The sequence below is a fragment of the Mastomys coucha genome, unplaced genomic scaffold, assembly GCF_008632895.1.
Source record: "Mastomys coucha isolate ucsf_1 unplaced genomic scaffold, UCSF_Mcou_1 pScaffold15, whole genome shotgun sequence".
NCBI lineage: Eukaryota > Metazoa > Chordata > Mammalia > Rodentia > Muridae > Mastomys > Mastomys coucha.
The window spans coordinates 55,355,838-55,368,650 of record NW_022196897.1 but is presented as its reverse complement, the minus strand read 5'-3'; the positions used below and the strand labels follow the sequence as shown (position 1 = coordinate 55,368,650).

At 35.9% G+C, this 12,813-nt stretch overlaps 1 protein-coding gene across 12 annotated transcripts in view; it reads right to left on the bottom strand.

The window, feature by feature from the left end:
* Window positions 1-12,813, bottom strand: part of LOC116090262 (ankyrin repeat domain-containing protein 36C-like) — a 145,980-nt gene that overhangs the window by 38,996 nt on the left and 94,171 nt on the right. For 10 of the 12 annotated variants that reach the window (XM_031370501.1, XM_031370505.1, XM_031370503.1 and 7 more), the window contains 8 exons: window positions 11,393-11,466; window positions 10,608-10,680; window positions 8,489-8,523; window positions 8,326-8,398; window positions 6,553-6,626; window positions 3,654-3,750; window positions 985-1,058; window positions 37-109 (listed from right to left, as the gene is read on the bottom strand). In XM_031370501.1, the coding sequence (XP_031226361.1) occupies window positions 37-109; window positions 985-1,058; window positions 3,654-3,750; window positions 6,553-6,626; window positions 8,326-8,398; window positions 8,489-8,523; window positions 10,608-10,680; window positions 11,393-11,466 (573 nt within the window). Of the gene's footprint in view, window positions 1-36; window positions 110-984; window positions 1,059-3,272; window positions 3,401-3,653; window positions 3,751-6,552; window positions 6,627-8,325; window positions 8,399-8,488; window positions 8,524-10,607; window positions 10,681-11,392; window positions 11,467-12,813 lie in introns of those variants that run through there. The other 2 variants (XM_031370504.1, XM_031370513.1) reach the window with 2 other exon arrangements.

Genomic DNA, 12,813 nt, shown 5'->3' with positions numbered 1-12,813 from the left:
TCCACAGAAGGAGTATTCAGAACACATGGCTCATACCTTCTGTTTGACCTTGCATCAAAGTTTCACTTCTCTCTTCTGTAGACACAGCTAAATCTTCCTTCCCTGGCTTCTGGAATGAAGATAAAATTTGAGTTGCACAAAATAGACTTAATTTTTAAGAGTACAGAGTTTCTCTTTTAAAAAGCAAGACTAGAAAATAAACAGAGCATTTGTAGGATTCCATGCTATTTGAATACAGATCCTAATGTTGTGTATTCATGTGGTTTCTGACTAAGAAAGCCAAACATAAAAGGGCTTCAGAAACGTTTTCAGTGAAAGAATGGAAGGTAAATGAGTATGTCAACACATAAAGATACACTTAAGATTACGTTAATGTCTTAAAAACTAAGAAAAAACAGCTTCTACACATGCACACAAAATGCCAACTCTTGTAGAGTAATTCTTTCCATCTGTTTCTATTTAAATTTCTTTTATACGTTAACACATATATGATCTACACTAAGAATACGTATTCTCAGAATGAACTTTCAGACAAAATAGAAGCCACCCACAAGGAAAGATTCAACTTTAAGTTTGGAATTATCAACTACTAATCAAAACCCACAAATCCTGACAACCCTCTTTACCACCAGTCCAGTTGGAGATTGTTGCATCTATCATTTTCAGTTTTATAAGTTTTTTCAAATTTACAAGTTGCTTAACTTTGAGAAAGATACTGGCAATTGAATGAAAGATGTTTACTTCTGCATTTATTCAGACCTTGAGAATAGTCTTAATAACAAGCATGATGAACTAACGTTTTTATATTTTTGGTTGTGAGCCTAGCCTTTAAGGGCTGAGCCATCTCTCCAGCCTGAACTAATGCTTTTCTTTTTTAAAGAAATGTTGAATCTGTAGGATAATCTGACGTCCAATTTGTATACCTAAGCTATCTTGTTAAACAAACAGTATTGAATGGCAATTGGCAATATAAATATTTCTTACCACTGACTTAACTCTTTCTTTGTTGTAAGCCCTTGTTTGTCCTTCTGTGGATGTTGCTTTATTGTCTGGCTTTGCTGAAAACAAAATGCAGATCTAAGTAATTAAATTATATTGGCATGTTAGACAAAAAGAGAATATATTTACCCATACTATTTGTGTGTGAGCATGAACACACACATACATATCTACATACATATACATTTGTGTGTTTGTCTATCAATTGAACAGATACCAATTTGCTACAGGTTAAATATATAAAACATTTTGAGGTTTCATTAACAAATTCATCCACTCAACATTAGCAACCAAACTGTAACAGAAAACATCTCAAAATACTAATGATGTTTTCAAATTCACCGGGCTCACTTCCCAATCTCATAAAGGAAACACAAGGATAATGTTCACTTTCAACATTGAAACTATTGGTATACTTTGATCATTGTATGAACATATATATTGTTCAAATTTTGTTCACTTCCCTATATCTATATTGATATTCAACCCATCTTCACTGAATAGACAAGAGAACTTCTGGGTCTCACTAGCAAGCCAGCCTAGATGCCTCAGCAAATACCACATCTCAGGGAGAAAATTTTTTTTCAAGAAATGTGGTGGTTGGCTTTGAAGAACACAACTTGAGAATGATCTAACCCCTCTTGTAGGCCTTTTATGTAGAACTAAGCAAGATATCCCTATGCTGCCAAGAGCTATTATTTTATGGCAGTGATAGTATCATCTGAATGAGTAGAATCACTGTAGCTTCTGTCTTTTGATGCCTGAGAACTACAAAAGCAGAGGTGTGATGAGGTAGTACACTGCACTTCTAACTCCCCCTCCTCCTGCAAATAACCTATGATATAGCAATGACTGTGACTGGTTTATGTGTATGTGCAATAGCAATGGCTGTGATTGGTGTATGTGTGTGTGCATTCACATGTCATGTGTATGTGTGCTTGTATGCATGAGCACATACATTCATTGTAAGAGCATATACATGTGTGTTTGTGTGCATACCAAGGAGCCATCCAGCGTGTGTGTGTGTGTGTGTGTGTGTGTGTGTTTTGAGACAAGATCATCTGTTGTGTGGATCTCACTGTACAGGCAACACTGGCTAGAACACGTGCTCCAAATCCGCCAGTCTCTCCATCCCTAATGCTGGAATTTCAAGGGTGGGAAACCATGTTTATTTTGTACAAAGGTTCACTTGACCAAACCCCAGTCTGCATGCTTGCAGCAAGCACTTAGAGCGTGAGCTTCCCCACCAAGCACAGAAACTTAATTTGAATAAAAACATATGAAGCACATTCTTCAAGATATGTAAGGAGTTGGAGGTAAGGAGACCACAGTGACTCTCTCAGCTTTCCTTCCCTGAGACAAACCCCTGGGTATAAACATCATCTGATACATTCGTCATTTCTTCCATTTTCCATGTATATATTTCTACTTACTCTTAGGTGTCTAATTACACTGCATTTTCTTTATCCCTGACTCAGTTGCTATGTAGGAATTATGTGACTAGAATTATAAAATAAAGGGACAGCAGAAAGAGTTAATGTACAAATTCCAAAAGGAAACTAAAACTTGTTATCCATTTCTTTGGAACTGTAGGGCTGTTTAGAAACATGGGTTGGCCCAAGTCAGGATTTATACTTTCTTCACTTCTCTTATGTCTGAAACTCTGATCAAATGTGCTTTTGTGTAGAGTTGTTTTTTTTTGTTGTTGTTGTTGTTGTTTTTTTTTTTTGATATCTGATCCTCAAAACAATGTTTAGTTAACCAGAATTCTTTTGATAAAAGGCAGGAGATCCAGAATCCCCAGCAGCCTAAGCTCAATGTCAAATCTGTCATGAGATGCAAGTGATCTATCAAAATTGAGATATCTCATTCTAAATTACATTACCTCAATTCTTTACTTTTCAAGTCTGGTTCATTCCTTTATCCAAATGTTCACAAAAGCAAAACCACCAAAGAACCAAAGATTCTCAATGGGGTTTGTTGCACTGGCCATAATATACTTGAAAAACTCACAGTCCCCATAGTGGTTTGGTTCTCTCCAGTGCTGTTAGGCGGGCTTATGTGCTACTAGTCTGAGAAGTCAGTCACCCATTGTTGTTTATTAACATCTATCTGTGCATTACTTGCTGACTGTGTCTCTACCTGATGAAACTCAAGAACAAGACTACATGCTGCTCTGCCTTCCCAGATGCCTAATGCCTTCCCAGAAATAAGGATGAGAAACTGAAGTGTGTGTTTTTGCTGTTAGAAGATCATGTGTGGCTCCTACACACCTGGAGTTCCATATTTCATCTCCTAGAGAAGGTCAGTGCTTTGCACACCTCTCTCCGTGATTTTGCTGGCAGCCATTTACTCCCTGTACTCAGGAGCCATCCCGACATTCCTTCCCCTGTCTCCTCTGCACTTTCTTCTTCGTGCACCTCAGATAGTTTAATACTCTGTAATCTATTTAGAAATTCAAGTGTGGGAGTAGCTCATTAAGTTTCAACATTTGCAGATAGTAGATAATGCATCATTCGTCTTACCATATAACTTACTGTATGGAAATAGGTCAGTATTGTCTAGTAGAATAATAACTTGTTCCATCTGACTCACCTAAATATTACTTACATGAATATTCCTTCCAAGGGCTGCATGTTAAAAGTAGATCTTACCTTTAGTTTTTGCATTTGCCATATTTTCTAGTATTTGGTCTATAGTTACAGGAAAACAAACTACATCTTCCATATCTGTAGAAGTCTCAGAGGTAGTCTGTTAAAGGTAATATAAAAAAAAAGGGCATATAAATACCATAATTCAAATGCAGTTATTTTCAAAAAGTAGAGTACCAAGTGTTGTAACCTGTGTCATTTGAATTAAGAACTATTCATGTTATCTAAATCAAATCTAATTTTCTCTTGCACTGACAATAGATATACATAATATATAATATATAATATAATATACATAAGACCATCTGCAGCATCTTAGGAGACATAAGACTAACTGACATAAAAATTCTAGGAGGAAATATAAATGAAAATCATTTAGTAATGCTCTTCAAATGAAATTTTACTCTTGTGAGGCAGAAGCACACAGATTCCTAAGTTTGAGGCCAGTCTGGATCTACAGAGTGATTCCAGGACAGCCATGGATACACAGAGAAATCTTATCTTGGAAAAAATAAATAAAATAAAATGAAATTTAAATCACACATACATCAAAGCATCAATCTACAAAAATGAATGCCAAGTTCAATTTTATTAAATTAAAATCACCACCTGAAGTGCATTGAAATCCCATTAAGAAACTGACAAGCAGCTGGCTCCAAAGAGGGGACTACATCAGGAAACCAATCTGATAGTTAAAAGGAATCTAGTATCATTGGCATAAAAAACTTTCAAAAGTTTGCCTCATTTTATATGGCTGGGGTAAATATTATAGACATATTAATGCTATAAAATGATAATAAATAAAATACAAATGATCACACTAACTCTGTAGGTTAAGCCTCTAAATTTATCTTAATTCTACTCAGTGGTTGGAGTAACTGAAGTTATTATGCATCACATAGAATGAACACTTCAACAAGTTGTTATTTCATGAAAGAAAGTTTTCTTAAACATTGCCCAAAGTCTGCTATGTATATTTAACAGAGATTTATTATTTAGCTTGCAAAGCTCAGCAAGCCCTCTGTTGTTTCCTTCTGATATGTAGGCAATAAATGTCGTTAATGAAGACCAAGAAAATTGAAGGAATCCCCTAAAACAAAATAAAAATTGTAAGTTGTCAACAAGGAAAATACTATGTAAAGTAGAACTGACCATTCCAATCTCAAATAAAATCCTAAAAAAAATTAAATCAAAAGTAACTTTTATTAGAACAGTTAGTGTCATAGCATATCACTGACTAGAATTGTCTTGGTGACAGACATTACTTTGACAGAAGAGGAGGATTGGCAGAAAGTAAGAAATGAGATAAAGAAACCCTTTACTTATCTGCTCATTCACAGAACTGTAATTTGACCTTATCTAATGGGCATATTATAGAGCTGATTCACTTGTAGGATCTAGTAATTTTCAGAAAGATATGAGGCAACAGAACTAAGATGCTATTTAATTTTGAATGGAGGTTTCTAAAAATATTCTAAGAATTATAGAGCCCACCTCCAGCAGGAAGACAGGGCATCAAGTGAGGGATGGGGTTGCCATCCCATAGCCACATCTCTGACCCATAATTGTTCCTGTCTGAAAGAAGTATAGGGATGGAAATGGAGAGGATCCTGAGGAAAAGAAAGTCCAGTGACAGGCCCAAAGTGGGATCTAGCTCAAGGGGAAGTCCCAAGGCCTGACACTATTACTGAGGCTATGGAGTGCTTACAAAAAGGGACCTATCATGACTGACTTCTGAAAGATCCAACAAGCAGCTGAAAGAGTCAGATGCAGATATTTACACCCAACCAATGGACAGAAGCAGCTGACCCCTGTTGTTGAGTTAGGGAAGGCTGAAAGAAGTTGAGGAGAAGAGTCCTGAAGGAGGACCATCTGCAATGAAGCAATGCAAAACAAATACTTTTAGTTTCCTGAAGATTCCACAAACCAATACAGGCACTGAGTGTTTTTACTGTGAATTGGCAAAAAGTATGTGTTTCATTTATTTGTTCAAGGTCAAGTACTGTTTTTATCTTAATGTTGTCATAAAATAATGATAATAACAATTAAAACAGAATCAGAGGTGCTCTTCATTGCACCGCTGATTCCAGTCTTACTCCCATGTCATAGACTGAGGAACTGATGGCAAGGACTCATGACAACGGGAACACTGGTGTGGCATGGTGTCACAGGCTAGTCTTTTCTTAACAAGTATAAGACAATAAGTTCATCAAATGTTTAACACTTACTGGGCAAAACCTAAAAGGCCCTATGTGTTTAGAGAGGCATCTGGGGCACTTTCTTACATTCAGTGAATAAACATATGCGGCAGTAGTAACAATAAACAGATGGAATCAAACAAAAGCAATGTGTCAATTGTTGATAAAGAAGATGCATTGTAATGCCAAACTCAATGTTCCATTCCCAGGGAAAAGGAAAGTATTTCTAGCAGGTAGACTAAAAATGATCTCTTACAAGGAAAACTGAGGCAAAAGGTACTTGGAAGTATTAAATCATTTCAGTTTCTAGATACTGACATGAAGAGACTGCCAGATATGGGATGACTAAGGGATTTTAGGAGATGTGCTCATCTGCTTATTCCTAAGGCTGTGTATTGAGTTTAACAAGTTATTATTTTATGGAGCTAACACATGAAGTTTCAAATGACTTTCACAGGGATATTGAACAACAAAATTAAGACCAGATTTCAATTTAAATATGTAAGTAAGAATGTTTTTAAAATAAGATGGCAAAATATATTTTAAATAAAGAACATAGTTGTGACTGATCGTTCTGATAGTTTGATATATAATTGTATTTGCCTTTTTATCTTCTTAAACAAACCAAACCAAACCAAACCAAACCAAACCAAACCAAACCAAAGCAGTATTGAATGGGACTCATCAATGTAATATTTACAAACCCATGACTGGAGACTTTGATGACTCCCGTGCCTTTTGAGCTCTTTCACTGATGTTTCTTCATTGCCTGGTTCTTCTGACAAATGAATACATTTAGTTAGCATTAACTATAATATAGTAGTAATAAATAAAATGAGGGTATTGTAAAGGAATAAGTTGAATGTTTAAACATAGTTACAATGATTCTAAATTTTCATTTTTTCCAAGTGATCATTTTAAGAGCTCTTACTATTTAGTTGAATGTTTAATATAATGTGAGGTACACATGCTCATGCAAACATAAATACACCATTTGGTCAGACATTAGATACTGTGACATAAAAAGAACTCAATAATTTTAAACATTTACCCACAAATGAAGCAGGCAACATAAATGAACTCTAGACACAAAACTGGAAAATACCTTTAAGTATTTAAATTCACAGTGTGCACCATTCTCAACTGTATATCAGAAATATTACTATTTTTATGTATTACATAGAGATGCAAACATCAAAAATGTTTTGTCTACTTTTAAAATCCAATCAGTTGTGGGAAGTCTTAATTGATTGTTTAAATTGATTTCTAAAACTTAGATATCTTTAAAATGGGATCGTTATGTGGTTTCTATTATCCTTAAATAATTAAATCATTCTACATGTGCACATCATTTGGTAACAGACTGGAAGAAACAACATTTTTTATCATGTTTGTGTAATAAGTCATTATTCTTCTTATTCAGTAGTTACTGCTTGAAGAACTGATAAATGCTACGGAGGAAATGGAAATTCTACCCCGTCGATGTTAAAGTCACCAACAGATTTCCCCCTGGTATGTCTGCCCTGAGGCATAGTAGTATGGTCAGGTGCACAGAAGCCTGGCAGTCATAAAAATACAAGAGAAGAAATGGGCGTGAGTCATGTTTACCCTAAAATATATGTACTGGTGAGGAACAGAGCTCAGAAGCTTAGCAGTGTGAGCAAAGAGTGGGTACAGATGGAAACGTGAACATGGAGAGGCCAGGCAGACTCCGGCTATTAAAACATCACCAGTGCCTTGTAGAGTAATATTTTTGAGGTGTCCCATTGTGACGCTTGCCCTTGACACAGATCAGTGCTGTGCATGGGTAAAGCATGCCGGCAGAACAAGCACATGTGTGAGAGGATGCCTTCACTGAAAATAAGAGATGAAAATATGAGACTCAGACCTGAGCTAGGAGATGTGTCAAAAATTGTTCCTGGCATGAACTCGCCTTGTAATATTTACACTACGTCACATGATCTGTGAAAATGGACCTCATTCTGAGATTCAGCACAAACACACTGAATGCCACAGTGAATGTAGGTTTCCAATTGTTTGTGATTTCCACGAGAAATGAAAATATATCTTCATTCTTGGGAAATTGCTGTAGTCTTCAAGATAGGCCTGGATACTACAGGCCAGGAGAATCACAAAACATGGGTATGTTCAATGATGCCCTCTTTTCTGATAATTAATTATAAGCTTTGGAAAAGATGCAAATATTAATCAGTAAATATTGGGAGTTACATAACTGGTCAAGGATTTTCATTGACAATTGTACTTAGGAACCCAAACATATAGACTCATGTTTTAAAAATCTTGCCTCTAATATTTGTGTACATTTTATAGTTCATATGCCAGTGCCATCAAGGACATTTGAATTCTCAACAAATTATTTCCTTAGATTTGGGGTTGTAACAATGGAAGAGTCAGAACATGGGAAATGTTCCATGTTTCACAGCACTGCTTTCCACGGTATCCATATCGCAAATTACCTGATTTGCTTGTGTTTGCACGAATGCCTGCTACTGCTGCGTATTCAAACACACTTCCCCTCTGAATGGTAGGCTGTATGGATGTTGAGAGAAGAAATTTAATGGTTATTTTCCACTTCATAAAGCATGAAGTTAACCATACCAAGAACTATGTAACACGTACTTCCTTGAATTGAAGAGGATATTCCTTTGGAGATCCTAAAAATATGAAGAGGAGTAGAGTCAGCTATGCAAAAATCAGGCAAAGTAATCCATTGATAGTCCAGTAGTAATAGGGGAGTGGATCTTTCCAAGTGGTTAACTTGGAGAATTGTGATCTTGTGATCTAGATTTTGGTTTTTGGAGATAATTGCCTTCCTTTTCTGTTTTAGTTTGTGATAGGAAAAAAAACCAGGAATAAAAGTAAGAAAAATAAAAATGAATTCTTTGGTAAGCTTAAAGGTAGGATTTTTTCAGAGTTGGGGAAGTCTCAAGAACATCACTTAGGAAAATGCACAAACAACATGTTGGACATGCTGAGTGGTGAAGAGGGGTATGTTCTCTGGCCAGACGACAAACGTGGGACTCAGGGGGTTAATGCTCCTGTATACGCTGATGGTGACCACTGGGACAGATATGTTTACTGGAACACATTAGGAAAATCCATTCTGCCATACAATAGCACTTCCTCCTGCTACTCATTTGTCCTGTGACTCAGCAAGAACAGAGAAATGATGAAAATTGCATTGTAACAAATGTGTACTGCTTTTTATCAATACTCTCCCACTCACTGAAATAATTGGAGGTATACTATGAAATATTCTTTTTTTTTTGTATGAAAATAGACAAAGGGTACTGGTTTATTTACATTTTCTCACTGAATTATGGATTTCTTTATATCAACCCAGTTGAAGAGATAATGACAACATCATCTGAATACTTAGCATCCTTTTGACTATATAATAAATTTGATATCTAAGAATTATGGGGAGAGTTGAAATGATCTGGCTCACGAAAACACTAGCATTCCATTCTGCTTCACAAAGGCTACAGATAGAGTGAGTGAGCTTTGAAATTAAATATAATTTCAGTGAATCTTTCTGAAAGACATTTTCTTAGCTTTCTTTATCAAGAATTCTAAATTTAACCTACATTTCCTGCTTTTTATGTAGAGAACAATTTGTTTTAAGCGATTATAGTCTTATTCATTTATTTACACACATGTAAACACGTACACACACCCGAAACATTCATCTCTATTTAGAAGTGCATGTGTGTCATGCAATCATAAATGTAAATCTATTTGATAACAGAGTATTAGTATGCTGGTTCCCATAGGTGCCTACATTTTTATTACTTGCTATTATCTATCTCTTTGCAAATTTTGTTCCCTTCAAACTAGCCTAGAAACAAATCAATATTTATCCTTGTCATGTCCATCAAAGTACTAAGCAGTGAAGAAGCATTGTACAGATCTTTGATAACTACTGACAGTATGGCTGGTAGACTAGTAGCTTCTCTTATCCAAGGATAAATCTGGAGTCCTAAAGCTACTGAATGTGGCCCAGTCAATCACGATCTTTAAGAGGAAAAGAAAAAATGAGGGTTTAAAAACAACAAAAAAAGAACATCTGGTTCCATTGATTCACTTTCTCCATCACAGCTCCATTTTCCAGAGAAAAATAACGTTTTCAGAAAGTACCAAGACCTGGGAATCAATGATCCCAAGGGATATGATTTAGATTCATTATAAAAAATTTTAATTATTTGGTCACCTCATAAATTATATTTTGATCGTATTCATTTCTTTCCTTTATCTTTTTCCAGGTCTACTCCCTTCACTAGCTACCCAATTCTTTTAAAAAACAAAAACAAAGCAAAATAAAAACAAAACAAAAAACTCATCATAACCAAATATGTGACCCAAATATTTTTGGGTGTGTGACTACATATCACCTTCTCACTACACACATTCTTTCCCTGGATTCCTGAGATTCCTGTAATTCCTATAATTCCTGTACTCCATCCATAACACTGTCCACTGATAGCATGCCTCCTCTGCATTGCATTTTGATCAAATACCCTTTAGATCTTACAATGCCTTGTAATATATTGAACAATTCAGCTGTTACTTACACATTCAGCTATTGTGTGCAGAAAGTATTAGAAATCAATCTTATTACCATTTAACTTCTACTTTAAGTTAATATATAAAAAATAATTGTATTTTTATTTTCAAATATTGGTCCTCCTCATTTAAATAACTATTCTATCCATGGAAATCTCATAGACATAGCTCATACCTTTCATTTCTCCACTTGTAATAGTTTTTCTTCTTAGATTTGCAGTCCCAGGTAAATGATTCACATCTATCTTCTGTAGAAGACAATCAGATATAAACTATGAAATTTAACATAAAGAAGGTCCAGTGACAGACCCAAAGTGGGATCTAGCTCAAGGGGCACTCCCAAGGCCTGAAGCTATGGAGTGCTTACAATAAGGGACCTATCATGACTGCCCTCCAAAAGACCCAACAAGCAGCTGAAAGAGTCAGATGCAGATATTTGCACCCAACCAATGGACAGAAGCAGCTGATCCCTGTTGTTGAGTTAGGGAAGGCTGAAAGATGCTGAGGAGAAGGGCAGTCCTATAGGAGGACCAGCAGTCTCAATTAATTTGGGCCTGAGGGGGTTCAATGTCCCAGTGTAGAGAAATGCCAGAGCTGGAGGGCAGGAATGGGTGGGCAGGGTGGGGTAGCACCCTTATAGAGGAAGGGGGAGGGAGGATTGGAGAGGGGGTTTTCTGGAGGGGAGACCTGGGAAGGGGATAACATTTGAAATGTAAATAAAAAAAATAGCTGATAAAAATAAATAAATAATTAAGTAAATAAATAAATAAATCATGGAACCAAAAAAGAAAAAAAAAGTGGGAATATTAACAAAATAAAAACTAGATAAACAAAAAATAAATACTAAATACTGATTATTTTCTAGGATAGTCTAACAAACTAAGTTTATTTACTTTCACTAATTTGTTAAACAAAACAAAGCTTTGTGAACTAAGAACCTCAGATTAAATATTTACATACCATTGATTCTGTACTTTCAAAGTTGTTATTTGTTTTGTGTTCTTCTGTGAACTTCACTTCAGTGCTTGGTACTGCTGATAAATGCATGCATTTAAGTACAGCATTTAAGTACAATAAAATATAGTTTAATAATAAAATGAAAATATATAAAATAAAGAGAAATATTAAAATTTAGTATAAAAATTGACTTTTTATTCTCCCAACTATTATTTAAACCTACTCTTAATTTTTAGTTGAAAATAAAACTTTTTGAGGACTTTTCTTTTGCTATTTATTTGTTTGTGTGTCTGTATTCATAGGCATGTTCCAGAATGTGATTACCTGCATGGATCAAAAGAGGGAGCCAGACCCCCTAATCCTAGATGTAAAGGGGATAATGAGCCACTTGATCAAATTCGGGACCACTGAAAGAGCAGCAAGTGCTGTTAACTAATGAGCCATGACTCCAGCACATAAGATGTAGTTCTTCTGGAGATACTTGTAATCATTTAAAACACACACACACACACACACACAGCCGGACAGTGGTGGCATTCGCCTTTAATTCCAGCACTTGGGAGGCAGAAGCAGGCAGATTTCTGAGTACAAGGCCAGCCTGGTCTACAGAGTGTGTTCCAGGATAGCCAGGGCTACACAGAGAAACTCTGTCTCGAAAAACAAAAACAAAATCAAAACAAACAAACAAAAAAAAAAGGAAAAAAGATATCAAGAAAATTGAAATAGATATTTATAAAGTACCTATATATAAATATATAAAACATCTCCTGTATATGATTTTCTCTTTCCATTTGATACTGGCTTTATAAACCATGCTGAGTATTATACTCTTGCCTATTTAGCAATAATATCTAGAACTATATAAGTGGAACACCAGAATAAATCAGTATCACAGAGAATTAATATGCTGATCTTGAAAGACCCCCGTGGGAGACCCCCACTCAAATCTCAGGAGGACGTGCACCCAAGAAAACACGAGACTGTCTTGATGTAAACACAAGAGGCAGTTTAATTTTGGAGCTGTGGGTCGACACATACCTCACACAGGAGACAGAGGAATCAACCCCGAGGCTCAAGGGTTAGGGGTTTTATATAGGAAAAAGGTCTGGGGGAACAGGGGAATCAGCGTAGCTATACATGATTGGCTAGTTCAAATATCAACTATAGTACGTGCAGATCAGGCGAAGGGTGGTGCTAATCAGAGTCAACAGAGCATCTGCCTGACCTCAAACCATATCTAAGAGGACTAGATGGCCCATTACTCAGTTGGGTCGTTTGCCCAGACATGTCCGTGCATGTTTTTTCTCTTATTTTTATGGTTTATCTCTTCTTGGCCTGCTAGTTCCCAGGATGTCTAACAGCTTGCAGCTTGCTTGTTTTGTTCAGGCATATTTGGAATTTTCTTTTTTTTCTTTTTTTTTTTT